Source organism: Haliotis cracherodii, unplaced genomic scaffold (genome assembly GCF_022045235.1).
Source record: "Haliotis cracherodii isolate W230 unplaced genomic scaffold, xgHalCrac1.p SCAF_17, whole genome shotgun sequence".
Lineage (NCBI taxonomy): Eukaryota > Metazoa > Mollusca > Gastropoda > Lepetellida > Haliotidae > Haliotis > Haliotis cracherodii.
In genome coordinates this window covers 7,813,272-7,841,233 of record NW_027266272.1, presented here as the reverse complement: position 1 = coordinate 7,841,233, position 27,962 = coordinate 7,813,272, and the positions used below count along the sequence as shown (strand labels likewise).

General features: G+C 41.6%; 1 protein-coding gene across 3 annotated transcripts in view; it reads right to left on the bottom strand.

Moving 5' to 3' along the window:
• Positions 1-27,962, bottom strand: part of LOC139464868 (golgin subfamily A member 4-like) — a 47,423-nt gene continuing 19,461 nt past the window's right edge. For 2 of the 3 annotated variants that reach the window (XM_071246425.1, XM_071246427.1), the window contains 11 exons: positions 23,450-27,854; positions 21,025-21,155; positions 19,651-19,848; positions 17,008-17,052; positions 11,445-11,569; positions 11,020-11,170; positions 10,050-10,118; positions 9,666-9,782; positions 8,779-8,826; positions 7,779-7,865; positions 1-2,657 (listed from right to left, as the gene is read on the bottom strand). In XM_071246425.1, coding sequence (XP_071102526.1) covers positions 2,640-2,657; positions 7,779-7,865; positions 8,779-8,826; positions 9,666-9,782; positions 10,050-10,118; positions 11,020-11,170; positions 11,445-11,569; positions 17,008-17,052; positions 19,651-19,848; positions 21,025-21,155; positions 23,450-27,854 — 5,394 coding nt within the window. In that variant the 3' untranslated portion in view covers positions 1-2,639. Of the gene's footprint in view, positions 2,658-7,006; positions 7,038-7,778; positions 7,866-8,778; positions 8,827-9,665; positions 9,783-10,049; positions 10,119-11,019; positions 11,171-11,444; positions 11,570-17,007; positions 17,053-19,650; positions 19,849-21,024; positions 21,156-23,449; positions 27,855-27,962 lie in introns of all 3 variants that reach the window. The other variant, XM_071246426.1, reaches the window with a different exon arrangement.

Genomic DNA, 27,962 nt, shown 5'->3' with positions numbered 1-27,962 from the left:
AGAACACCACCAGATGATGTCAATATATAGAACACCACCAGATGATGTCAATATATAGAACACCACCAGATGATGTCAATATATAGAACACCACCAGATGATGTCAATATATAGAACACCACCAGATGATGTCAATATATAGAACACCACCAGATGATGTCAATATATAGACCACCACCAGATGATGTCAATATATAGAACACCACCAGATGATGTCAATATATAGAACACCACCAGATGACCAGCGTGGTGCTAATGGCCGGTACACTGTCTACATCCAGTGATCAGCAGCTAAGATGACTGTTTTAGGGAGAATTGTGAAAAATATACCTTATTTAGCACAATGAATAGAATAAGAAGGGAGAGAAATTTTACTTCTTAAAATATTGATGAGGTGTGAAGTGATTTCATGACAAAAAAAACCCTACTTTGGCAAGTTGGTGTCAGAGAGAAGCAGTATTCTCAGGGGACGGTGTCTCCATGGTAACTATGACAACTGATAGATGGCTTGTAGGAATTTCTCTGAATCATATATGATACTGTCATTTGTAGCATTAATCATGCTATCGTCATAGGTTTCTAAAACTTCACAACCATTTTTTTATTTGATCAAGAAAATCAGCTTAGCATCTCCAAACACAGCACAAAACAGGTTTAAGTCCAAAATCATCTCTACAATGCTATGTTTGGATACAGGTTAGCTAAAACATTATTATTTTTATAAATATGGGTCTACGTTCAAATTACATTTGAATCTATTTCCCTTAAAAAAAAGCATACAGAAACAAATAAAATGTTTAAAACAAACAACACTTAAAGCTAATCTGTACTCATCCCAATTCATAGTGGTATCCGTCATGCATGAGGGTGTCATTGTTTACTGACATCAACACCAGCTATCATTTATGTATGTACATCTCTGAATATACTACACATATATATGACTCCAGTACCCTGTACATGACATCTAATTACATATAAAACAAATCAAGTTACCATATTCACCGTAATAAGCACCCTTGTGCTTAGAAAAATGGGAAAAATGGGACACTTATTAAAACCATACACAGAGTTAAAGTTGTTGTCAATGATCGGAGTGAACAAACCTGGTTCAAACATTGGAGAAGCTAAAACAATTTTGATAATAATTGCTTGGTAATTATATACCACTTTTACACTGATCTTTTCCGTAACTAAATCTGTATGACACAACAAGAAATTATAGACTGCAATGTAATCGATCTTAGTAGGGGCACTTATAAAAATTACTTACAGAATGGTCTAGAATTTGCTCAGGGGAATAATTGCAGCAGGGTTCTTAATACGGTGAATACGGTACATGTAAGCAATGGTAAAATGTAGCTACAACTGGTTGGAGAATTTTGATTGCTAATTTTTGGCAAGGAATTCTTGAAAGCACTATCACCATGGTTACAGAGATAATAGTGAACAGTTATACCAGAAATGAAGTTTCAAAAAGAATCTTAAGCCAAAACAAGTAAGTGCACAAAAACTGTTTGTCATGAAAATCCACACAATCTACCTTGCTTGGATTCAACTGTAAAGAAATATTTGCAACATGAAATTCTTATATGGTGCTAAATAAAGATTGAATTAACCCCTTTTCCTATAAAAAAGTTTTCTAAATAACTTTATACAAACACACCAGATCAACAGTAAATTACTCAAGATGTAGCTCTGAACTTCTTTGTGGTGTTGGGATTACCTCCCCTTGTTTCACTTTGATCATGGCTGTTGTTTTGGAGATGTTTAAGCAGAGAGTTGACCTGGGTGGTCAGTCCAGTTGAGCTGACCAAGCCCGAAGAGTCCAGCCAGAAGTCCAGTTGTAATGCTTACATATTTGTATGTCCGAACGGTCACAGTAACATGACTGTGAACACCTAAATGTCTGGTGATTAACAAGTCATTAATTGTCAATTCTACACAGCCCTTGATCAACACAGTCAATCACAGATGATCAACACACGTCATCACACTGGCTGATGATTAACACAGACAATCACAGATGTCATCTGATGTGCTATTTTACAGCAGATGACCGTCACATACAACCAACACAGACAATCACAGATGCCATCAATCCGGTCAGTCAACAGCAGACGACAACACACCATCACAGACGCCCAACACAGACAATCATAGATGCCATCAATCCGACCAGGCGACAGTAGACGACAACACACCATCACAGGCGCCCAACACAGACAATCATAGATGCAATCAATCTGGCCAGGCGACAGCAGACGACAACACACCATCACAGACGCCCAACACAGACAATCATAGATGCAATCAATCTGGCCAGGTGACAGCAGACGACAACACACCATCACAGACGCCCAACACAGACAATCATAGATGCAATCAATCTGGCCAGGCGACAGCAGACGACAACACACCATCACAGACGCCCAACACAGACAATCATAGATGCCATCAATCTGAGCAGACGACAACACAGCATCACAGTCACTCAGAGACATCACTGATCTGGCTGGTTACAGTATTGGTACTGCAGGTAGCCTGGTACTGAGGTGGTTCTCCATGCATACGATGCGTATATCACAGATTTGGGATGAGGAGCGCTGCCTGTCACGATACAAGGAACTCGGATGACCTCACGGAGACAGCCACGACTGAAACACAGAAGGCAAACATCAAACATTGTTCATGTCACTCAAAAAATGGTTAGGATCACCTGATTCTTTCATTCTAATAAAGTTCATCTGTCAAGCTCTAAGCTCGTGGCCAATTTCACAGGTTGATAACACCACATCATGTAACTGGTGTATATCTAACTTCTGAAACCAACATGACAAAGAGCACGGAAGTGATGCATGTGGGATTGCTGACAGTAATATGTAGTATAGGAGTGAAGTTACTGAAAACATATATACTGAATTTTATATTTTGTAAGGCAACATATTCACCACTCTGAACACAAAATATTTTTCTAAAGGTTGATTCCACAAAAATGATTCTGATTACTTCATAATCAGATATAAAACATAACTTAAGAATTCAAGGAAATCTATACAAATTATGTTAACAGTGACCATTTTAAATTTATGTATTAATCTGTCAAAAATAAAGAGGTTTTAGAAACAAGTGCTTACTACTGCATTAGTCCTGCCATCTAGTTCCACAATTAACAGGCTCTTTACAGAGAAAATTTGACATGCGATAACAAGATGGCAAAATTGCCACAGCTCTTATTTTTTTAATTCTTTCATAATTGAATAAATAACAAGAACAATTATAGAAAATAGTGCTACAATATACATTACAGAACATGTTGTGAAGACGATAGTACTCAGTTTTCCCTTTCATACAACATACATTACAGAACATGTAGTGAAGACAATAGTACTTAGTTTTACCTTTCATACAACACAACTACAGAACATGTTGTGGAGAGAATAGTATTCTACCTTTCATAACGTGGGTCAAATCAATCACTATTTGTGCATGTGACAAATATTGTTTCAGGATGGCTTAAACAGACACTAGTTGAATCAACTTTGATTGAAGAAACATCAATGATTTCTATGCTATAACTGAAGTCAGTACTGCCTAGCTGGCGCTGAGAACAACTGAAGTTCAATACATCTCTATTGTGATTGAGATTATACAGACAGTTCAACTATGTCAAAACAAATAAGATAAGTCGCTATGTCAGTTCAACACCACCACCGTTCACCGTTGCATGACGATATTTCCCCTAGAATCTAGATGTTCACCATTGCATGACGATATTTCCCTTAGACGTTCACCATTGCATGACAAAATTCCCCTAGGATCTAGATGTTCACCATTGCATGACCATATTTCCCCCAGGATCTAGATGTTCACCATTGCATGACAATATTTCCCCTAGATGTTCACCATTGCATGACAAAATGTCCCTTAGGATCTAGATGTTCACCATTGCATGACGATATTTCCCCTAGGATCTAGATGTTAACCATTGCATGACAATATTTCCCTTAGACGTTCACCATTGCATGACAAAATTTCCCCTAGGATCTAGATGTTCACCATTGCATGACCATATTTCCCCCAGGATCTAGATGTTCCCCATTGCATGACAATATTTCCCCTAGATGTTCACCATTGCATGACAAAATGTCCCTTAGGATCTAGATGTTCACCATTGCATGACGATATTTCCCCTAGGATCTAGATGTTCACCATTGCATGACAATATTTCCCCTAGATGTTCACCATTGCATGACAAAATTTCCCCTAGGATCTAGATGTTCACTATTGCATGACGATATTTCCCCTAGGATCTAGATGTTCACCATTGCATGACAATATTTCCCCTAGATGTTCACCATTGCATGACAAAATTTCCCTTAGGATCTAGATGTTCACCATTGCATGACAAAATCTCCCCTAGGATCTAGATGTTCACCATTGCATGACGATATTTCCCCTAGGATCTAGATGTTCACCATTGCATGACAATATTTCCCCTAGGATCTAGATGTGCACCATTGCATGACAATATTTCCCCTAGGATCTAGATGTTCTCCATTGCATGACAATATTTCCCCTAGATGTTCACCATTGCATGACGATATTTCCCCTAGGATCTAGATGTTCTCCATTGCATGACAATATTTTCTCCTAGGATCTAGATGTTCACCATTGCATAACATATTTCCCCCAGGATCTAGATGTTCACCATTGCATGACAATATTTCCCCTAGACGTTCACCATTGCATGACAAAATTTCCCCTAGGATCTAGATGTTCACCATTGCATGACGATATTTCACCTGACACCATGGCACTAGATATGGCATCTGGCCACCTGACAGTAGAGTGAGTGAGTCTGTGTCAGCAATGAAGCAGCCATATAACGGAAATAAAACCAGTCGTCGATAGTACAGCAATGACCGTAGCCACTGGGGTGTGATGGCATGCAGTCAGTCACCCAGGTTACAGAGCCTGGCCGCCCTATCCCAAGTCTAGTTACACCTCAGGCCTATGGGGGCCTGTCAACCTGTCCCAACAGGGTACGACAGTATAGACAATGCCACTTTAGTGTCATATTTTATTGTCATACGTAAAAAAATAGAGCAATGCAAAAAGCAAACGGAAAACATGCATCAGGAGAAACAAACTGGGGATTCAGACGTAGAAAAGGATGTAATCAATCTCAAAGAAAAGGAAAGGGCAAACATTCTAAATTAGAACTGATAATCTAGATAGATGGAGGAACAAATGTACTTCTTGGCACATATAATCCAAAAAAGGTCTTTCTGTGTAGCCCTGGTTTACTTGAAAAAAGGAAAGAACATTCCATCCCTAGAGCCTGCTGGTACTGAGTACAACCTGTTATTCTACTGACCCTTAACATTAGACACTGGCTAGCAGGCTCAGCCCTAATTAATGTTTGATGGTACAGGGGTTTGTCTAGACCTGCTCCGAAGTCTTCAGGAAATGCCAGTACAAATTCCCAAAATTGGAATCAAAATTTCCCAATTCATGGCTTAAAAAAGAAAGAAAAAAAATTGGTTCTCAGGCAATGACTCCAGAAATTATAGTGCATGCAAGCCATTTTTGTTTTTGGCTTGTTAAAACTAGAGTATGTCCCGGTAACCAAATAAACATTTGTGTACAGTCAATCTGTGAAAGGGCCCACCTATATAAACAAGCACACAAACTCCTATTGCCGCCATGACCAGAACACGAGATGTGCATAAAGCAGTGCAAATGTAAAGGGAAGTAACTCTGTTCTATATTGGATCTCACTGTCTTAAGTACCGGGGTATTAGGATTTTTGTATTTGTGGGGAAAATGGAAATAAAAACAAAACGTGCAGCGGATGATGATGCGGGCAGTGCCTGAGAACCAAGACTATTCTTTCTTTTATCCTTAATAATGTTATTATCGATGTTATCGCTTTGCATTGCTGACTTGAATTTTAACAGACAACAGGAGTAATGAACAAACAGAGGCCTCAGTACCTAGTTTTACAACACTGCGCTGAACGCAGTGATAGAATACAAGGTCAAATACAAGTTTTCCACGTTGCCTGCAAAGGGCAGAATCCTTTACTGAACCAAAAAAAGTTAGGGTCTTGAACATTTTTGGGGATATTTTTTGCAGTGAAGACTGTGCAGACAACTTCATAAAAAATATCCCCCCAAATATTCATGATCCCTAAGTTGTTTTGTTCAGCATGTAGACATCCTTGTGGTACTTGCACAACCCATGAGTCAGCAGTTTGTGAACCAGGCCACGACACTCACAACAACCTCCGCCCAACAAGGGAGAATGAACCCCAGAACTTGAATGCTTCACAAACACATATAAGTCAGACTAGAATCACAAAATGGACATCCAACCTTCCTGGTGACGATCACAACTGTATCCTCCATGGTACTTCAAGCACATGGAGGAAGAGAGGTTTTACACTGCATGTTTCAGCCTTATTTGGCTCACTTACAAGTTCTTGGGATAACAAAATCCAAACAATGATTTTTTGACAACATTTGTGCTGATGAATGGAAACAAATTTAATTTTTGTCTTTTATAAAAATAAAATGTCATTACAGCGTTAGAAATTGGCACTAGTCCTGTGGTCCCTGCCAAATTGCCCAATAGTTAAGGTATCATAAGGACTATTGGTAATTTGCCCTTTTTAAGGGTTTTGCTATGTTATCATTATAAGGACGAGAGGACTAAAACTGTCAGTTACTATCTCGGCATTACAGGTTGGTCATACTTTCTTCAATATAATCCTTCAGAGTAAAAGCATTCATATGTCTGAACTTCAATAAAAACTTCTTCAAAACATTAGGTACAAGCAAGTGTATGTGTTTGAAGAAGGAACCACTGATTTGATGATTTCCAAAACTTTGATACAGTTAATAACAGCGTGACTGTCATTAGCTAGAATTATATGATTTTGTGAAGCATTTCAGTTATATGAAGAAATGAGAAAATTCAAACATCGAAAACAGAAACCAACCAACATCACCACCAGCTTGTCTGTGTTAAGTCTGTGGAGTCAAAGTGGGGGTAGTTAGTGTTAGCAGGAGCAGATACAGGCAAACACAACCAGCCAAGCTCACAGCCGATATACAGCCATTAATACACACAGGCTCAAATAAAATAAATTCTTTGCTCAGAACATAAGCGTCATATTTTCATTTGTTTAGTCAAATACAAATTCTTCTTTGCCGTCTCCTAATATTGTTTGTTGTTTTCTGTGGCAGTCAGCACTGTTCCAGCTGTCATGGCTGCCTGGTTTGTTTGTTTGTTGTTTAACGCCGCACTTAGCGATATTCCAACTATATGAAGGCGGTCTGTATATAATCGAGTCTGGACCAGACAATCCAGTGATTGACATCATGAGCATCGATCCACGTAAATGGGATACGATGACATGCATCAACCAAGTCAGCAAGCCTGACCAACCAATCCTGTTAGTTGCCTCTTATGATCCCGACTGTAACCTTTTACAGCAAGCCTGGGTTGCTGAAGACCTATTCTACTCTATTTCTACATTTTCATGAATCTTGTTTAACTGTGGATAGTTTATTTAGTTTTAACTTGTGATTGTTTGTCGTTGAATCCTGCACTCAGCAATAATGCAGCTATATAACAGTAATCTGTAAAAAATTGAGTCAAGCATAGTCGCCTTTTACGGCCAGCATTGGCTGCTGAAGACCTATTCTACCCTGGATCTTCACGGGTACTAGTGTTAGTATACATATGCAGGGATCGGGTGTAATACTTACAGTCAGTTTGCCTTCATTTCTTGCAATAATATTATGAGTTTGTTCATCAGAGAATTTCACAACCGTAGCAATAACTTTGGCAAGGGTCTGGAACACAAAACACAATGGATACTGATAGCAGTGATACGCCTCCGAGCAGGACATCAGTGTCTGCATGCATAACTAGTCTAGCTATGTCTAGATATACATCTTTAAATAATATTCCAAGTCTCATGTCCAGGGACTGGAGATCAAGTCTGTCAGTTTGCAGCTTTCAAAGATTTCCAATTTCATACATCAAATACTGACACATAATCATTGTTGCTATGAGGTGTGCTTCTTGGTTAACGCCGCACTCAGCAATATTCCAGCTATATGACAGTGGCCTGTACATAAAGAAGTCTCTTCAATGTAGAGTAATGATCCATGTTGTCGGAGTACATTGACACGCCATCAACAAGGTCAAGAAGCTTGACCCCTGGATCCATGTTGTCGGGGTACGTTGACACGTCATCAACAAGGTCAAGAAGCTTGACCCCCGGATCCATGTAGTCGGGGTATGTTGATATGTCATGATGTCAGGGTACGTTGACACCCCATCAACAAGGTCAAGAAGCTTGGCCCCCCGATCCATGTTGTCAGGGTACGTTGACACCCCATCAACAAGGTCAAGAAGCTTGACCCCTGGATCCATGTTGTCGGGGTACATTGACACGTCATCAACAAGGTCAAGAAGCTTGACCCCCGGATCCATGTAGTCGGGGTATGTTGATATGTCATGATGTCAGGGTACGTTGACACCCCATCAACAAGGTCAAGAAGCTTGGCCCCCCGATCCATGTTGTCAGGTACGTTGACACACCATCAACAAGGTCAAGAAGCTTGACCCCCGATCCATCATGTCGCCTGTTATGACTAGCATAGGTTGCTGACGATCAATTCCAACCCAGAAGTCACATGTGTTCTCAATATAGTTGCTTCTATGATGGAGTATGAGAACATCTCCTCACTGTAGACCTACCTTTGTTTCCTTCCCCATCATGTATTCATAGAGGATGTTTCTCAAATACTGGAAGAAAAGCAGAACGGTTTTACATGCATAACATTCTAGGAGAACAATTTGAAATGGTAAAAATACAGAGAAAAACCTCAGTCCAGATACCCAATCTCCGAAGATGAGATCTTTGACTACAATACGATACCTTCCCAATTATCTGACACCTCTACAGGAGGCCATGCTATGTGAACTTTCTCATGAACTTATCAGAGTCAAGGCTTCTAAATTCTCGGTAGGGGTGAGCAAATCTTTCAGGCAAGCATATATTATTTCTGTCACTTGAAAATGAAGCTGCTCAAGAAGTTCCAAATGCAAAGACAATAAAGCCATGCTATTATATTGTCATGGATCCATGTTGTTCGTGAGTACTATGTCATCTACCCCTATGAAAGAGTATACCATGAAGAGTATATTTGTGTTTTGTGGTGGTCTTTGTTTGCAAAGATCAAATTTTCTGATTTAAAGCGGTAGACAAAATGAGGCCAAATTGTCTTAGAAAGCTGACATGTGATTGGCTCAAGAACCCAAGTTTGCAGTTTCCACCTAACTCAACCTTCTATGTATGTGTAGTCAGATTTTCATTGAGAGAGGTAACACATTGGAGTAAAAGATCTGATTCCAAAAGAATGGTCCAGATGCCATGAGTCTGAAACACAGCCTTCCGGATGATGACAGCCAGGAATGCTTAAATATTTATAGAAATCAAAATTACTCCTTGATGATTCTCGTTATTAATCCTGACATTTCACACGGACTGTTACTGTCCTGAATTACAATGTTTGCTGTACAGCCTGGGTGCCAGGGCTATTATCTCCATTCTATTGGCTGAACACATTTGTTACCATAGCTACCTCAAATTCAGTAGGTTCCCGCAGCAGGGGTCCGTCGGAGGAGTAGGACCCTGCAGGGCTGAGGGGAGGGGTGTCGTCACCGTGGGGGTTCTGGAGCCGATGTTCCAGGATGTCAATCTGGAATTACAGGTCATTCAATAAAGACAAGCCCATGACGGACATTCCTTACTGCCAGTAAACTTAACTTGTATGAGTGAAGGTTATTGAAATCTATAACTGTTTATGTATTGCTATCTGATTGTATGTGTCATGACGTTTTCACATATACTATCTTGTTAATGAATGGCTGAGACGCCTTGGAGTCTTGTGGATGCAAGGTAGGGGAGTATTGAGGTACCGAGGTGATGAGTATTTCTGTGTAGACCAGGGGGTCGCATGACTTACTCTCTGGTGGAGCTCCTTCTCCCTCAGCCGAGTGTGGGACAGCTCATTGTTGAGATGGGAGACCTGGGCCTGCAACATCACACAATACATGCAGATCAGAACCAGTCGCTAGCCTTTACCTCTGCTTGGGTCTGTGCTCTTCCTCCCCACTCCCTACAAGACTTGCAGGAGCCATTGTCCCCCTCCCTGGTGAGACCTACCTGCAGGTGCCATTGTCCCCCTCCCTGGTGAGACCTACCTGCAGGTGCCCCTGTTATCATTCCCAGTAAGAGCGACCTACCTGCAGGCGCCATTGTCCCCCTCCCCAGTGAGACCTACCTGCAGGTGCCCCTGTTCCCATTCCCAGTAAGACCTACCTGCAGGTGCCATTGTTCCCCCTTCCCAGTGAGACCTACCTGCAGGTGCCATTGTCCCCCTTCCCAGTGAGACCTACCTGCAGGTGCCATTGTTCCCCCTTCCCAGTGAGACCTACCTGCAGGTGCCCCTGTTCCCATTCCCAGTAAGACCTACCTGCAGGCGCCATTGTCCCCCTTCCCGGTGAGACCTACCTGCAGGTGCCCCTGTTATCATTCCCAGTAAGACCGACCTACCTGCAGGTGCCATTGTTCCCCTCCCCAGTGAGACCTACCTGCAGGTACCACTGTCCCCAACCCCAGTGAGACCTACCAGCAGGTGCTCTTGTCCCCATCCCTAGTGAGACCTACCAGCAGGTGCCCTTGTCCCCCTCCCCAGTAAGACCTACTAGCAGGTACCTATGTCCCCATCCCCAGTGAGACCTACCTGCAAGTGTCCAAGTCCCCCTACCCAGTAAGACCTTCCTACAGGAACCTTTGTCCCCATCCCCTGTGAGACCTACCTGAAGCTACCCCTGTCCCCCTCCCCAGTGAGACCTACCTGCAGTTACCCCTCTCCCCATCCCCAGTGAGACCTACCTGCAGGTACCTATGTCCCCATCCCCAGTGAGACCTACCTGCAGGTCTTCATTATAGAGCTCCAGGTTCTCCACCTCGGCTGGGAGGTTGGGATCGGTGATATCCAGAGACTTGATCTTGGGCGGTGCCACCAGTGGCTTGTGGAGCTGACTCATCTCCGCTTGGGCTGCCAGCTCCGCCAGTTCCAGTCTGCAACATACACACAGTGTTATGTGACAGCAGATATCATTGTAGGTAGTGAAGGTCAGTGGCAGCATATGAATTGTGCCTACATGTCTAGTGTCCTACTGTAAGTGATTCAATAAACTAGAGTTGCCTCCCTTTGTTGTTTGTAAACAAACATCGGGACAGACAATGTCATTCGAGAAGTTTCGTGATGTGACAGTTTCTACAAATTGGAAGAGTCTATTTAATCCCAGTCCCCACAAGGCCTCGACAGGCCCAACCCGCTCATCCTCCTTACTTGTGTTTCTCTCTCAGATCCTCCACTTGCTTGTTGAGCAGGATGATCTGTTGACGTAGAAGGTCACCACTGGAGGAGCCGCTCTGGATCGCCGTCAGGGCCAACTGGTTCTGCTGCACCAGTTCCTGGAGGTCAAGGTCATTGATAACATGAATCTTGCATCTCTAAGTCATAACATTTTGAAGCAAATCCACACAACTGATGAACAAGTGACAGGATTGTCATAACATCAGACGATATCTCTATTATTTTTCTGTCCAGGCCAGTGAATTAATTCTGAGATATTTCAAATATATATGTGGAGCTCATGAGTGTATCTGGTTTGATGTCATACAAGACAGAATTTTCCTTGTGTATGTCTAAATACTTAGACCACATGTTATACAGTGATCCCTCGCTATTGTGCTCTTCGATAAAGCGCTACCTCGGTTACTACGCGCGGTAACGCATGGCTCCCAAAATTTATGTATACTTTTAATACTGAGTGTTTTACACAGACATGATTGTCTTGTTGTTCGTTGTTCATTTGCACATAACGCTTCTCATTGCATAATCAACCATTTTTCGCTGAATGGAGTTCTAATATTCTGTTTGAAAACATCCGCGGCAAGTCCCGGAAATACGATTGTTCTACTAGTTAACTTTTCACACTATACATCCTTTGATCTTAGAAGCGCATGCATGCAATAAAAGAGAACCACAAGCAAAGTTTATATTCTTAATTAGAGGGCAATCCAATTTGAGGCGACATGTCAACTCACATGTAGTTGCTGTCACAACACGGCGGTCATTCCTATTGATTCGGATCAAGTAACCGCATCAAACCAATTAATAATATAATAAATAAATCAATAAAAAATGAATTGTGATTGGCTCTTCACTCATAGCGTCTGTTACTACCACAGTTAAGGCTTGTGAATAATAACAAACGGCGAAAACATAATGGATATATATTTTTACACTATGAACGGTAAACAACTTGTATCATTGCAATGTGCGAGACAAGGCGAAGATCGTGAGATTGGCCGAGCGCACTCCCCCGCCTCGGCCTCGGTTAAACAGCTCATCGTCTTTAACGCCCACTAATTATTTGGACCCCATTGTTAGCGTTGTAGCGAGGGACCACTGTATTGCCGAAAACAAGATTTTGTTCTGTCTTTACGGTTCTTCCCATAACCCAGTAAGCAACACTTAGCACTATGAATGAGTGAGATGATCTTAACAAAGCTTTTAGATATGTTTGAGCCAGACTAATAAAACAAAATGAACACAGTTGATCTATAGAACATGTAAACAACTATCCTGCACTGAGGTGGATCTAAAGAACATGGAAACAACTCGGCCCCAATTGTTGTTGTTATAATGTATAACATAACGTTAATTTCACTTGTTTGATTGGTAAAGAAAAATTATTTGCACTTTTTAATAACAGACAATGTGATATACAGGGAAAACAAAAGCATAAACTGTAAACATGTAAAATGTAGCGGGTCGGTATGGTTTTACGCTGCTTTCAGCAATTTTCAGCAATATTTCAGCAATATCAAGGGGGTGGGGACACCAGGAATGGGCTTCACACGTACCCATGTGGGTATGGAACCCGAGTTTACCGTTTGACAAGTGAATGTTTTAACCACTTGGCTACCCCACCGACTATGTAAAATGTAAATGAGATTTGCAGCCAGTACAGTTAGTCTATATTTGTGGATTTCACAATTATTTCACTCCGACTTAAACTGCAGTCTTACCATGCAGACAAGATCATACTGTAACCATCACAGCTTCAAACATGTCTAATCATGACTGTGAATTCTGAAGAAATTAGTATATGAAATTTTTTAATGAAAATATAACATGCAATTATAGTTAAAAAGCTGAAGTAGAGAAGCAAGCTGTGAAAAGAGCCATGGAGGTAAAGGAGGCAAGCATAAGACTTATTCTGCTATGAATTTGGAAAATATTTGATTTTGATTGGTCAATCAGAAATGTCAAATCACAATAAACCCCCTCTGATTGAAACAGCTATGTGTTCTGTTCCAAATTCAATTTACCATGGATAACCTACAGGTAACCCAGCTCTACATTGAAACACAGTATGTTTATCTTCTAATTAGCATGCTGACTTGATGAAACATGCTAAAGTGCTTTTCAATGAAATTCATACTGACAGAAAACAGCCTAAAATGTGAAACTCATTACCTCCATAAATCTACCAATAGTTGTCTATGGTCAGGAGTGAGTAAATAAATTTGGGTTTAATGCTGCTTATCACAGTGTGTCAGCTTGATGTGGGAGGAAAGCCAGAAGTGATGCAGGTCTTAGACGTTTACCACTTTGGCGAAACCCATGAGCACGGGAATGGTGCTGATAAACCCAGATATAAAAAAGAGTTGAATCGGGATAGGAACCCACAATCATAGGTTTCTGGCGTGCCCAAGGAACGCAACTCTCCACAGCGAATTGCAGTGCCTTTAACAAATGGGCCTACCGTGCCGCCCTCCATGGTCAGTGAAGGCACATGGTCTAATAAAGAAACTAAAGTGTTTGGTGTGCAGAGACGTTCCTTAGTACACATTGTTTTTTTCTTTTATATGGCATCTATTTGTTTTCTATTTTTATCTCTATTGGAAATATTTAATACTTATTTGTAACATTTGACTATTATTGCTTACTATTTCAAGTGATGTATTTTTTGGACAGAATGGTCGCCCAAATGAATAAGCGTTAGGCACTATTTGAAACCAAGATAGAGATATTCTACAGGTCACTTCACAACTACGGTACACCCATTCAACCATGTCATGGCATGCTGCGGACTGAGGGGTGGTGAGGTGTCCTGGGATTTATCCCCGTCTCCCCCCCCCCCCCCCCCCCCCCCCCCCCTCCAAAAAAAAAATTGCCCCCGAAAATTCTTCGTTTTTTTTAATTTTTCAGACAGTTGAAAAAATGCCCCTGAAAATTCTTGAATTTTTTTAAACTCTTAAGACAGTTGAAACACTTGATAACAAAAATAACAAAAACCTGGTTTTGTAGCTGTAGTGGAAAGAAATATCTGATATCAATATAAAATCCCAGCCCCAACTCCCCCAAATCTTAAATGGTCGGTCCCCAATGGGAAAGCCACACATCCATCAGTTGGGACGGATCCCTGGCCACTGATGCCCGTAACATCCATGTGCCACCAGGAAGCAATGTCCATGGTCCACGGTATCATCACCGCCTGGCCTATATATGTCGGGGGACAGTCGAGGATCTCCTGCTGGATGAGCTTCTATTGTACATGATACTGATGCATGGAGGACAGGGTGTGGAGAAACCAGCCAGGAGCAAACATGACGACATGAACACATGCAACTCGTCAAAAACACTTGAAATATTGATTACACTTTTGAGAAATGTCATATTCAGTAAGTATTTGGATGACTCATGCTAAGTGGTTAGTGGTCTCACTGTCATACTAAATTAATCACAGGTAAAAACAACCAGAATATTTAGAAAGTCACTCTCAAGCATGTTTAGTCATGTCAAACAGATCCATGTACAAAAGACATTTTTCATTTCCTGGTTTACAGATTATATTTTTAGTGAAAATCTTCGTCAGTTGGGAAAAAAAGTACAGTGGAATTTGTCCAAATCGGACTCTTTCTCTGGTTCAAATCGGTCTTTTTCTCTGGTCCTCTCAAGTTCCTTAATAAAATATCATTACTCAAACTGACCTACAACTCTCTCATTCAGACTCTTTACACTGCAGACTTTGGACTAAAATTACGTTCCTACCAACAATTTACTATTGAAAAGAAGTTGTCTAAATCTGACAGGACCAGATTGGATGTTCTCTGAGCATGAGTGAGTGAGTGAGTTGAGTTTAACTCCGCTTTTAACAGTATTCCAGTTATATCGCGGCGTGTCAGCTTAATGTGGGAGGAAAGCCCGAAGTGATGCAGGTCTCAGACGTTTACCATTTCGGTGAAACCCACGAGCACGGGTATGGTGCTGACAAACCTAGAAACATAATCGGGGCGAACCGGGATTCGAACCCACAATCGTAGGTTTCTGACATGCCCAAGGGGCACAACTCTGCACAGCGAATCGCAGCAGCTTAGACGATTGGGCCACCCGTGCCCCCCTCTCAGTATGAAGTAAGCTGAGTCATTGTGAGCTAAAAGAACAATGCTATTCCTGCATGTAATCCCACGGATCTTAATACTTTGTTGCCCACTAAGATAATTTAAATTTACTCTCCTGTTAATGAGAAACTCATTTTAATTTGATTAACTCAGTGTTTTGAGCATGTCAATAAGTAACGGTAAACACAGCTCGTAAGTGAACCACTTACCGGTACCTCACCTCGAAACTGTGACTGAGGACATAACTTTAAAAAACAATCTTCAGAAACATTTGCAGTCCGTTTTCAATGACTTTTGCAAGTATGGAATGTTTTAATGTGTATTTAATGCCAGCCCATGTCAATATTTCATGTACAATGTGCCTATGAATAAAGATGAATGATCTTTGCATTTTGTTTTGTCTTCAGTCCAAATCTTTGTACACTTTGTAAACCTGACACTGTGTAAACCAGAGCTTTTCACCGGTCCAAATGGAACAGATTCCACTGTACATATAAAATTTCAGATTAAATGTTTTGGTCTTAAATAGTTATCGGATATCAGGGCCCACTTGCAAAAAACAATCTTAGCGCTAAGACTATCTTAAGCCTATGTTAATGTATAGGAGTTAAGTAAGGATAAGAAATTTATGGATGAACAAATTCTTTATTACATTTAAGATCGACGTTTTGGTGTAGGTTCTAACACCGTTATCAAGCAAATGATTTACAGAGTGCAGTAAGGAAGTATATATTCACGTAGGAGGCAATGTTTAACCTACACCGAAACGTCGCTCTTAATTGTAATAAAGAAGTTGTTCATCCATAAATTTCTTATCCTTACTTAGTACTCCAACTTCTAAATGCCTATCAAAGAAGTTATAGGAGTTAAGATGATCTTAGCGCTAAAGATCGCTTTGTGCAAGTGGGCCCTGCTGCAATGTGTTCATTGTTAGACTTGTCTCTTCCTTTAACCTATAACACGATGCCATCGATACCGTATGTAGCAGCCATAACATTTCTGAGTCCCGTGATGGGATTCAAACCATGGACCTTCTGATCAGAGGTCAGACGCCTTGTCCACATGACCGAAGAGGTTAACCGTGTCAGCAAGCTGACAAGGTAAGGATGTCATCTGTGAGATGACTCCACGCCCCGCTACATGTACACACATTTTTTGTGTATTGAATTTGAACATTAAAATTAGACAGTATAAAACAAAGAAAGTGCTTTTCAGTATATATCAACCCAACCTCTCATTCATTTTTGGTCAGTAATTTGTAAACCAAATGAAAAAAAAAAGTCTCACCTCGTAAACATGTTCATCTGGCTAAGCAATATTGTCAACAAGTTCAACAGGCAGAAATGAATGATGAACGGACATTTGCTGAATAAAATGATGAAAACAAAACAATGAGATGGTAAATAAATTGATGTATAAATTATAAAATAAAGTACCTGTGGTTGTGCCATGGGATCGAACGGTGCGAGTTGACGGTCAGACTAGAAAGCAACAAACACAACGCTAGTAATAGGACAACAACAAAACAAATATCGGAGCACAAAACATTCTCCAGGGCATGAGACTTACTACACTGCCACAGAAATCATCCTGACAAACAATCACAGTTAATATAAAACATTCTGTTAGATTCGGGCTGGTGAGAATCCAGAGTTGAGTCATGCATTAACTCATTGTTTTATTCCTCGTTCCTTCGATTGTTCGTGTGTGGTTTTACGCCGCTTTTAGCATTATTCCAGCAATATCATGGCGGGGGACCCCAGAAATGGGCTCCACACATTGTCCCCATAGCTTTAACCATGAGACTACTCCAACGCCCTTCATGTAACCGAGACTTGTACTGGACGACTCCAGGCTGAAGATACTGGGCCCTGCTCACCGAGATGTTTTAAGCATCCAATAATACCAATATCCACTTAATTGAGACCAAAAACATCTGATCTGTTTCAACACTTTTAACTGATTCCAAAATAGAAGTTCAAGGTAGCAGATTAAAAAATTATAGGTGAGACTGCAATAAACTGCATTTACAATTTCATGAAAGTTTGTTCTTTGATTGATGGAAGGTTTTGAGCTGTAATAAACTTCATTAGATTTATGATTTAGTCAATGAGATTTCCATAGACATAAATAATTGGATAAAGGTTGATAGTGATGACAGGATTGGGCGAAATTTGCTTGCAACTGCTGTCATGCATATACAGAAATGAAACGAGAGCTATATGATGCTGATTTTGATAAGAGTGTGATACAATGCAGCTTGTTCTAACTTCTACAGCAAATGAATACATTGTTCTCTGCTTGATGGGGTGTACTAACTCGGAGCAACAGGATGATGGATGATCTTGATCATGACATTGTGGGGGATCATGACATGTTGATCACCCCACTGTGTTGAATAAAGTTTGTTTGTTGAATAACCCGGCACTCAGCAATATTCCAGCTATATGACAGCTGTAATAATCGAGTCAGGACCAGACTATCAACCCGACAATCCAGTGATTGATATTATGAGCATCAATGAAATGCAATCAACCAAGTCACTGTGTGTGACAATCGATCCATTTTGGTGGCTCTTATGACAAGTATTGATTTGGGAGGACCTATATTCTTACCTGGAATCCCCTTAAGGTGAGGTGAGGTGATGTGAAATGGGGTTTAACGTTGCGTCCAAGATTACTGCACTCTAATAGCGATGTGTATGAACGCATGTGTGTGGATGCTTGTACTAGTCCAAAATAATGCCGATTTTATAGTGCTAGCCCACTGAGAAACCATACCAGACTCAGACACAGTATACTGACTCGGAGCCAACCAGTCCTTGTTTTAGACCCTTCATGCTGAGCGCTCCGCAGGGTAAAAACAAGTACCATCTTTTAGCGTATGGTATGACGCTAGACAACAGAGGCGGTCAGTGTTGATTGAGACAATGAGTGGATCATTACATTATTTTTTTTTTCACTTCTTCAAATGGAAACCAACTTCTGGTTGTAATATTATTCCAATCTGTGCACTACAACATAGTGTATACAACAGCACCTACACACACTGCTTCTACTCGAACATGAACACTGCCACACTCACTGTGGGAAAACAGTATAGCATTACAAGCTTCTAGATACTCAGAACAGGGCTGGGACGATACACCAACTGTGAGATCTGATACGTATCACGATACCTTACTCACGATCCAATACGTATCACGATACTTGCATGTGCTCTTATCTGTGGCGTGTAACTTATATTTTTCATAGACAGGATGGCCAAATACCTGGCACAGTGATGATTTACAGTTGGCAGTGTCAAGTATGGCACAACAAATGAAAATATTTATGTTTTCACTATTTACTTGCACTACTGATTAGTGTTTAGTGGAACAGTAATTAAAGCAAACATTCAAGGTCAGAATCGATATTTTTAACTTAGTGTGCAACTTTGATCTAAACTTGTATCGAGAAGCTAGAAATCGTGATCCACCGATGCATTGGTGTATTGACCTACCACTAACTCTAAGCATATAAGATGCCAAAGGTTTAACACAACCTCCTTTCACTGATATAATCAAACATATCCAACATCTAGAATTGACAACCCTTAAACTCTGAAACAGTGTAAAATCTGATTCCTGATTGGAAAAATCTTAAGTTTTCACAATAATTCAGATTATTATGAGCTGAAGGTTTTGATATGAGATATCATATTTTGATAGTAAAATCAAAATTTACTGCTATTTTCATACAAATGGCAACAAATCGTCACAGGTTGATGTTTCAGAAATATCTACGTAAGGATTCATCCATCAACAAGACAACTTACGTACAACATAAAATTGTTTCCTAGAACACAATCTACGACAACCTACATTCAGGCAATGCGTGTTACATCAAGTGGGAGCCATGATGTCGCTGGGATCTAGCTCGCCATCTAGCTCGCCATCTTGCTTGGGATCTAGCTTGCCAAAAGACAAAATTCCACTCTCACATCACAAGGAAATGTTTTGGAGGTCCTAGCAGCAAGGAAAGGGAGAGAGAACATATAAGTGGGTGTATTGTAACTCGTACAAGAGTCACCTCCCCTACCTTTCTCTCGTGGTTCCATTCTCGGGTCAAAGCTGAGACTTCCTCTTTATGGAATGTTTCACGGTCTTGAAGAGTCTTATCATGTGACTTTCTTAGCCTCTCTTCCATTTCAGACAGCTCCACCTGGTGTTGTTGCTTTAGGGCAGATAACTCTGACTGAAGGGTAGTCAACTGCTCAGTCATCTGTCTTTCACGTTCCTACAGAGACAAATTGCAGGTTCACAGTCTGAAGACACAACAATACTTCACAAACTTTCATGCCTTTAGAGGTGTCTCAGAAACCGAAAATGATGTTAATCTTCTCGAGCATGGTGCTCTGCTTTAAAAATGCTTCAATGAAAAAAGTAATAGGCCAAGGGCAGCATTGAGAGTTTTGCAAAAGATGGTTGAAGATAGAGAGGTTATATCTGAAGTATAATCATAAAAGATTTAAGGATGTCTGCTGGTATGACTTTGTTGTTTCTCAGCAACTCGAACTGTCATATATATCAGAAGTAGTTTAACATTTGTTTGTTTGATGTTTAACGTCACAGTTAGCAATATTCCAGCTATGACAGTGGTCTGTAAATAATTGAATCTAGACCAGACAATCAAGTGACAGATATCATGAGCATCGATCCTTTTGGGATACGATAACATGCATCAACCATGTCAGCAAGCCTGACCACCTGATCCCTTTAGTCGCCTCTTACGACAAGCACAATCACCTTTTATGGCAAGCATGGGTTGCTGAAGATCTATTCTACTCCAGATCTTCACGGCAAGTAGTTTCACAACACAGCATCACAGACGGCAAAAGTTAAAGAGAGTAGCACCACACACAATCTTTAAACTATGACGTCACTACATTGTAACCTTGTTGAGTAATGCCAAAGCACTGTATGACTTCATCAAAGGAATGTCGCTGCACATTAGGAATTGAGGTAAATATTAAAAGCTCTCATACTGATCCTTGTCCTCAGATTTACATACTGACAAGGTCCAGCAAAATTGCCACAATGTGATGGTCAAGATGCGACACTGACAGTGACACCCTGACCAACGGTGATGGTTAAGATGCGACACTGACAGTGACACCCTGACCAACGGTGATGGTTAAGATGCGACACTGACAGTGACACCCTGACCAACGGTGATGGTTAAGATGCGACACTGACAGTGACACCCTGACCAACGGTGATGGTTAAGATGCGACACTGACAGTGACACCCTGACCAACGGTGATGGTTAAGATGCGACACTGACAGTGACACCCTGACCAACGGTGATGGTCAAGATGCGACACTGACAGTGACACCCTGACCAACGGTGATGGTTAAGATGCGACACTGACAGTGACACCCTGACCAATGGTGACCCAACTGAGCACAGTACCTGCAGAGCCTCCTCATGATCCTGCTGCATCTGCTCCGATCTCTCCTGAGCCTCATGTAGATCCTTGTACAGCTCCTCCACCTGCTCGTGATGCTCGTGGACGATCTGCTGCTCTCCCCTGTGACTCTTGTCTGAAACACACCTCACCCTCTCACTGCTAGTGACGCAATACACTGGCATTTGGCCTAATAGGTAGGAATGATACACATTTGCACTTCTTTGTTAGCTCGCGTCAGTTGGTCTCATGCTAAAGGAAACTTGAGGTATGTATATTTGTAGGCTATGTGTAGGGTGTGTTCAAAAATGTTATTACTAGTTGGACAAGTAAATATGATAGGACTCTTGTTCATGGTAAGACTCAGATCCAAGGTGTGACTCACCTCCAAGACAGGACTTAGATCCAAGGTGTGACTCACATCCAAGAAAGGACTAAGATCCTTGGTAGGACTCACATCCAAGATAGGACTTAGATCCAAGGTGTGACTCACATACAAGGAAGGACTAAGATCCTTGGTAGGACTCACATCCAAGGTAGGACTCAGATCCAAGGTGTGACTCACATCCAAGATAGGACTTAGATCCAAGGTGTGACTCACGTCCAAGATAGGACTTAGATCCAAGGTGTGACTCACATCCAAGATAGGACTTAGGTCCTGGTTAGGACTCACATCCAAGATAGGACTTAGATTCAAGGTGTGACTCACATCCAAGGTAGGACTTAGATCCAAGATGTGACTCACATCCAAGATAGGACTTAGATCCAAGGTGTGACTCACATCCAAGAAAGGACTTAGACCCTGGTTAGGACTCACATCCAAGATAGGACTTAGGTCCTGGGTAGGACTCACATCCAAGATAGGACTTAGATCCAAGGTGTGACTCCCATCCAAGAGAGGACTAAGATCCAAGGTGTGACTCACATCCAAGATAGGACTTAGATCCAAGGTGTGACTCACATCCAAGATAGGACTCAGATCCAAGGTGTGACTCACATCCAAGGTAGGACTCAGATCCAAGGTGTGACTCACATCCAAGATAGGACTTAGATCCAAGGTGTGACTCACATCTAAGAAAGGTTTTAGATCCTGGTTAGGACTCACATCCAAGATAGGACTTAGGTCCTGGGTAGGACTCACCTCTCTAGATAGGACTTAGATCCAAGGTGTGACTCACATCCAAGATAGGACTTAGATCCAAGGTGTGACTCACATCCAAGATAGGACTCAGATCCAAGGTGTGACTCACATCCAAGGTAGGACTCAGATCCAAGGTGTGACTCACATCCAAGATAGGACTCAGATCCAAGGTGTGGCTCACATCCAAGATAGGACTTAGATCCAAGGTGTGACTCACATCCAAGATAGGACTCAGATCCAAGGTGTGACTCACATCCAAGGTAGGACTCAGATCCAAGGTGTGACTCACATCCAAGATAGGACTTAGATCCAAGGTGTGACTCACATCCAAGAAAGGACAAGATCCTTGGTAGGACTCACATCCAAGGTAGGACTCGGATCCAAGGTGTGACTCACATCCAAGATAGGACTTAGATCCTGGGTAGGATTCACATCCAGGGTAGGATTAAGATCCTTGGTGTTGGTCTTGCTATGGCCACAAACGTTATGAATAATGAAGACAAATAGGACTCACTTTCAAGATAGGACTCAAGTTATGCAGCCATAAATAATAAACACAAAAGCAGAATTTTCAAAGATTCCTTTGGATACCAAAGAAGGAGTGAATTTCTTCCCATTTAGTGTCTGTTACCTACAACTGGAGTCTAATGCATCTTCATGAGGCAAGTGAGCTAACTGACAACAAAAGTCCAGTTTCCACCCTTGCCGAACTAGGCTTGAATTACTGGGCTCGATCATAGCGCCACCAGTGGCTATTACGAGTTATGTATGTCCCTTCTATGCCTCACCTATGGACCAATCAGATTCCATCTCTCGTATCACTTGAATTTGCTTCAAACAAAATGGCGGCACCCAATCAAGACGATCTGATCGATAATCAAGATCTATTTTGTGATAAAACGGTTCTTAAATCGTGAAGTGCATCAAATCACGTGAGCACCTTGATTAAAAACATGAAAATATTAGGAAAATATCTGTTGACAACGAGTTGGCCGAAATCTGCATGACAGTTTACGAACTGGATTTTGATTGGCCTATGCATAGACTCGTTAGTCCAGCAAAAATATAACTCCATAATACCAGCCGAGTTCGGCAAGGGTGGAAACTGGACTTTTAAAAGTCAGTTAACTCCTTTGTCTCGGGAAGATGGCCAAATGCAGCTTGGAGCAGTGTTTTACATATCATGCATTTCATGTTGCCAGAGAAGCTTTTTTGAATCTTGTGAAAAAGAGGTGTGAAAAAACTCCAAAAGTATGAACCTTGAGATCTACCAACATGTACAAACTTACTGACAGCTTCATTCAATGTTTCTTCAAATAGATTCTCTTTTTCAGCTAACTTGGTGTTGAACTCTCTAACCAGCTGTTTGATCTTCACAGCATGATCTTCCTCAGTAGACCTTCGATCTTCAACTTTATCCTTTTCCATCTTCTCCATCTCATGTTCATGTAACTTTGTCATTGAATCAATCTCTTCCTCTTTCTCTTTTCTTAACAGCTGTAACTTCTTTTCCAGTTTCTTGATTTGTGATTCCAACTTTTTGATTTGACCTTCAAGTTCAGTTTTCATTTCACCCTTTTCTTTCAAAGTTGCAGACATTTTGTCACTCAGTGTGTTATTTTCAGTGTTTAACTGTTCAATATTTGTCATCAAATCACTTTTCATTTTATCTGACATTTCAAGTTTTTGAATAGTTTCTTCAATTTCCTTATCTTTTTCTTGCACTACTTTGAGATGGGAGGATTCTAATTGTTCCGTCTGCTGTGTAAACTCTTTTGAAGCCTTTTGTTTCTCAGACTTTTCTTCATCAAGACTTATTTTCAAATTTTCAATCACAGTTTGTAAAGACGATATTTTTTCTTTAGCTCTGGCCGCTAATTCTTCCCTCTCATCAATCATCTGCTTTTTCATCTGAGCCAAGTAAGCTTCAGCTTTTTTCTTGTATTCTGAAACTTTGGTATTATTTTCTGTGTCTTGTCTTGAGCTGAACTGTTTGATTTCTTCACTGTGTTTGTCTGTCAATTCCTTCATCTGCTTGTCACTCTCTTCTTTTAATCGTTCTCGCTCCAACAAACTTTCATTCAACTTAGCCTCAGCCTCCCCTGTGGCTTGTTCACTCTGTCGTAAAGTCTCTAATGTGGAAATCAACTCAGAACATTTCTGTTCCAAGTCTGACACACTTTGCTTCAGCTGCTGATTCTCTGCCTCAAGGTCGGCCACCCTGGCCTCACCCTGCTTCAGAGAATCTTCAAGAGTCTGTATCACTAATTCTTTCTCTGAAATACATTTCTGCTTTTCCAGAACTGTTTGACTTAGTTCCTCACTGGAAGACTGTTGACTTTGTTCTATTTCTTTCACAAGGTTCTCTTTCTCCTCCAAGTCTCTCCTTAGTTTCATCATCTCTTCATCTTTTACCTGCAGAGATGAAGTAACCTGGGAGATTTCTTGGCTCAGTTGATCCTTCTCAGACTCCAGTTCCTGAACCCGGTTCTCTGTCGACAATAAACTCTGCCTCACTGTTTCAAGGTCATTTTCCTTATCATTCAAAGTCCTTGTCATTTCATCCAGTTTTTGTTCCAGATCAACAATGGTATCCCTAGAAGTCCCTCCAGCTTCCTGAAGTTGCAGCAGACGTGTGTTTGCATGAGACAACTCGGAAGATACTTCTTCCTTACTATGGACCTCTTTCTTCAACTTGTCCTCCAGCTCAACAATCTTTTCCTTGTTTCCTCCCTGAATCTCCTTGAGTTTTGTCACATATTTCTGCTTAATCTCCTTCATCTTATCCTGCCATGATGTCTCCACCTTTTCCATCTCCTCTCGATGTTTAGCTGCCTGATCAACAAACCTCTCTTCATTCTCCTGCACTTTTTGCTGCAGAGATGTCTGCAACTCTGCTGAAGTCAACTGTGCATTGTTCTGTGCATCATGCAACTGTTGCTTCAGAAGAGTTACCTCCTCTTTAACAGCAACTTCCTGTCGCTCTAACTTTCCGCGATACTCCTCAAGCTGACTCTCATAACTCTGAATACATTCTTGCAACCTCTCCTCTGTACTAGACACTTTGCCATTGAGTTCTTTTAATCTTGTTTGTAGTTCACCATCATTTGCAACCATTTCAGAAATCCGACTTTCATAACCTTGCACGATCCTTGTATGTTCCTCCTTCAGAAGTTCGCCTGCTGATTCCTGTGATGCCTTGTCCTGTTGCAAGTTCTTAAAATTATTCTCTAATTCTGATAACTGTACTTTAACTTCCTGAACTTGAGTCTGCCCAGACTTCAGAGATTCACATTCTTCGCTCAAAGACTGTATTTGGTCATCTTTACTCTGCGCAGTTTCATTCAGAGCTTTAAGCATCTCCTCCATTGAAGAGTTCTCTGTCTGGAGCTGTGTTAACCGCCCTTGGTGGTCTTGTAGCTGCACATCCTTCTCTTGAAGTTCCTGTGTATGTTTTTCCTGAACCTCAGATAGTTTCTCATTGAGTTCACTAATCACAGATTCCATCTGACCAACCTTCCCTGAATATTCACTCACAGTTGATTCACACACACTTTGGCTTGACTGTTTCTCTGTCTCCAGAGCTGACACGAGATCGCTAATCTTGGTATCCTGCTCACTCAATTGTTGCCTTAACTCCACCAACTCTTGCATCTTTTCATCTCTGTCTGATTTGAGATCAGCAAGTTCTGTCCTATACCTCTCAATCTCTTCTTGAAGGGACTTCACCTGTGCCTCAAATGACTGTGACATTTCTGTCAGTTTGGAGGAATGTATGGATTCAATTTCACTTTTCTTCTGCTCATTCTCCTCTGAATTCCTTTGAAATTTTGTATCAAATTCATCCTGAACATTTTGAAGTTTCCACTTCCACTCCTCTACTACTTCCTGAATTGCAGCTTGGTGTCGCTCTGCTTGGTCCCGGAGCTGCTGTTCACGCATGACCTCAAGACTCTTGGTAACGTCTTCCATCCCGAGTTCCTTCTGCTGGGTGAGCTCCTGGATCTTGGCCTCAACTTCCCCATCCTTCTCCTTCAGCTTCTCCTCAAACCTCTCCTTGATCTTACCCATGGTCTCCTTGAACTTGGCCTGTTTCTCCTCGAACTGTTTCCGGAAGCCGTCCTCCAGCTTCTGCATGTTCTCTTTTTCCGCAGTCAGCCTCTGTTCCAAGGACTGGATCTGGTTGGTGTACTGCTTCTCCATGTTTGTCTTGTCGATGTTCATCATGTTCACCTTCTCCTCCCAGTCCTTCTGCTTCTGGGCGTTCTCCTCCTGATGTTTCTGTTTCGTCTGTTCCGCTGTCTCCTTCAACTCCTTGATCTTCCCCTTCGCCTCAGATCTCAGCTGACTGAACTTCTCTGCAGTCTGAGCAAGCTTTCCTTCCACAGCCTTTATTTCTTCATCCTTCTTGAGAAGAATCTGTTCTGTTTGTTCTTGCTTCCCTTCTAAAGATTTAATAAATCCTGTGTTGTCATCAATGACTGTTCTCAGTGCTAGAATCTCATCATCCTTTGAACTTAATGTTTTCTCATAGTCTACTGACTTCTGGACATATTCACTGAGATCCTTCTCTAGTGCAGCAATCCTTTCCTCTAAGGTTTCCTTCTCCTGCAAAGCCTGTTGACTAAACGTCTGTTTACTCTCCTCCAACTTTTCTGTCAGCTCAGTTTTCGCTTTACCCAGTTCATCCAAAACAGACTCTAGTGACGTCAGTTTTTCTTCCATGTTTGATTTCTCCCTCTCGATATCAGCTTGGCATTCCTCCAGGGACTTCACCGTCTCCTTCAGCTGCCCGATGTACACATCCTTCTCGGAACCTCGAGCCTCGATGTCACTTCGTTCCAGAAGGATCAACTCCTTGTCAGCTTCTAGCTGTTTCAACTGTTCCCCCTTCGTCGCCACCTCCTCCTCCAACTCCCGAACCCGATTCTCCACTGTTTGCAGCTGAGACAGAGAAGCTGTAACAGCGTCAGATGTCTGCTGCTTTTCTGACTCGGATGCATCCAGTTTCTGCTTGAAATCTTCAACCACCTGTCCTTTCTCATTCTGCAGTGCCTCTATTTGATGTAGCAAACTTGCAAGTTCCTGATTTTTACTCTCGATCTGATTCAACAAGTCTGCTTTCTCTGTTTCAGCCAAAGATGCCTTCTCATCTAAAGATTTTGAAAAGTCAACTTGGTCTGAACTCATCTGCTGACACTTTTCCACCAACTGAGCTTGCTGAATTTCAAGCTTCTCTCTCTGTGATGTCAGCTCCTCCACATGATTCTCACTCTCTGTCCTAAAAGAATCAAACTCATCCTTTAACTTCACACTGCTCTCTTCAAGCTCCTTCTTACACAACTCCAAGCCATCAACCGTGGATTGCAAATTGGATATCTGTTGTGTCAATGATGTCCTTACGTCCTCAAACTCAAGTCGGACATTCTCCAGTTCTTTCTTAACTTTCACATTCTCCTCCTCCTTCTCTGCAAGGTCAGTCTGCAGCTTGGCGATCTGTTTCTCGTAGTCGCCGGTCCGACCCTCCAGCTCACACTCCTTCTCCTCCATGGCGGCCTTGACCTCCTTCAGGTCTTGCTCGAGCGACTCCAGCTCGGTCTTCTTGTCTTGGAGCAGTTGTTGCTGCTGCCCCTTCACGGCCTGCAGCTGGGCCTGGTAGTAAGACTCCAGCTCTGTATTCGAGCCTGCCAGGGCCTGCAAGGACATGAAGATTGAGGTGAGGTCATATGGAGTCTGACATTATGGTTACTGATTATTGACAAAGGTGTGTCAATTCACCTGATATAATTGTGTGACCTTATC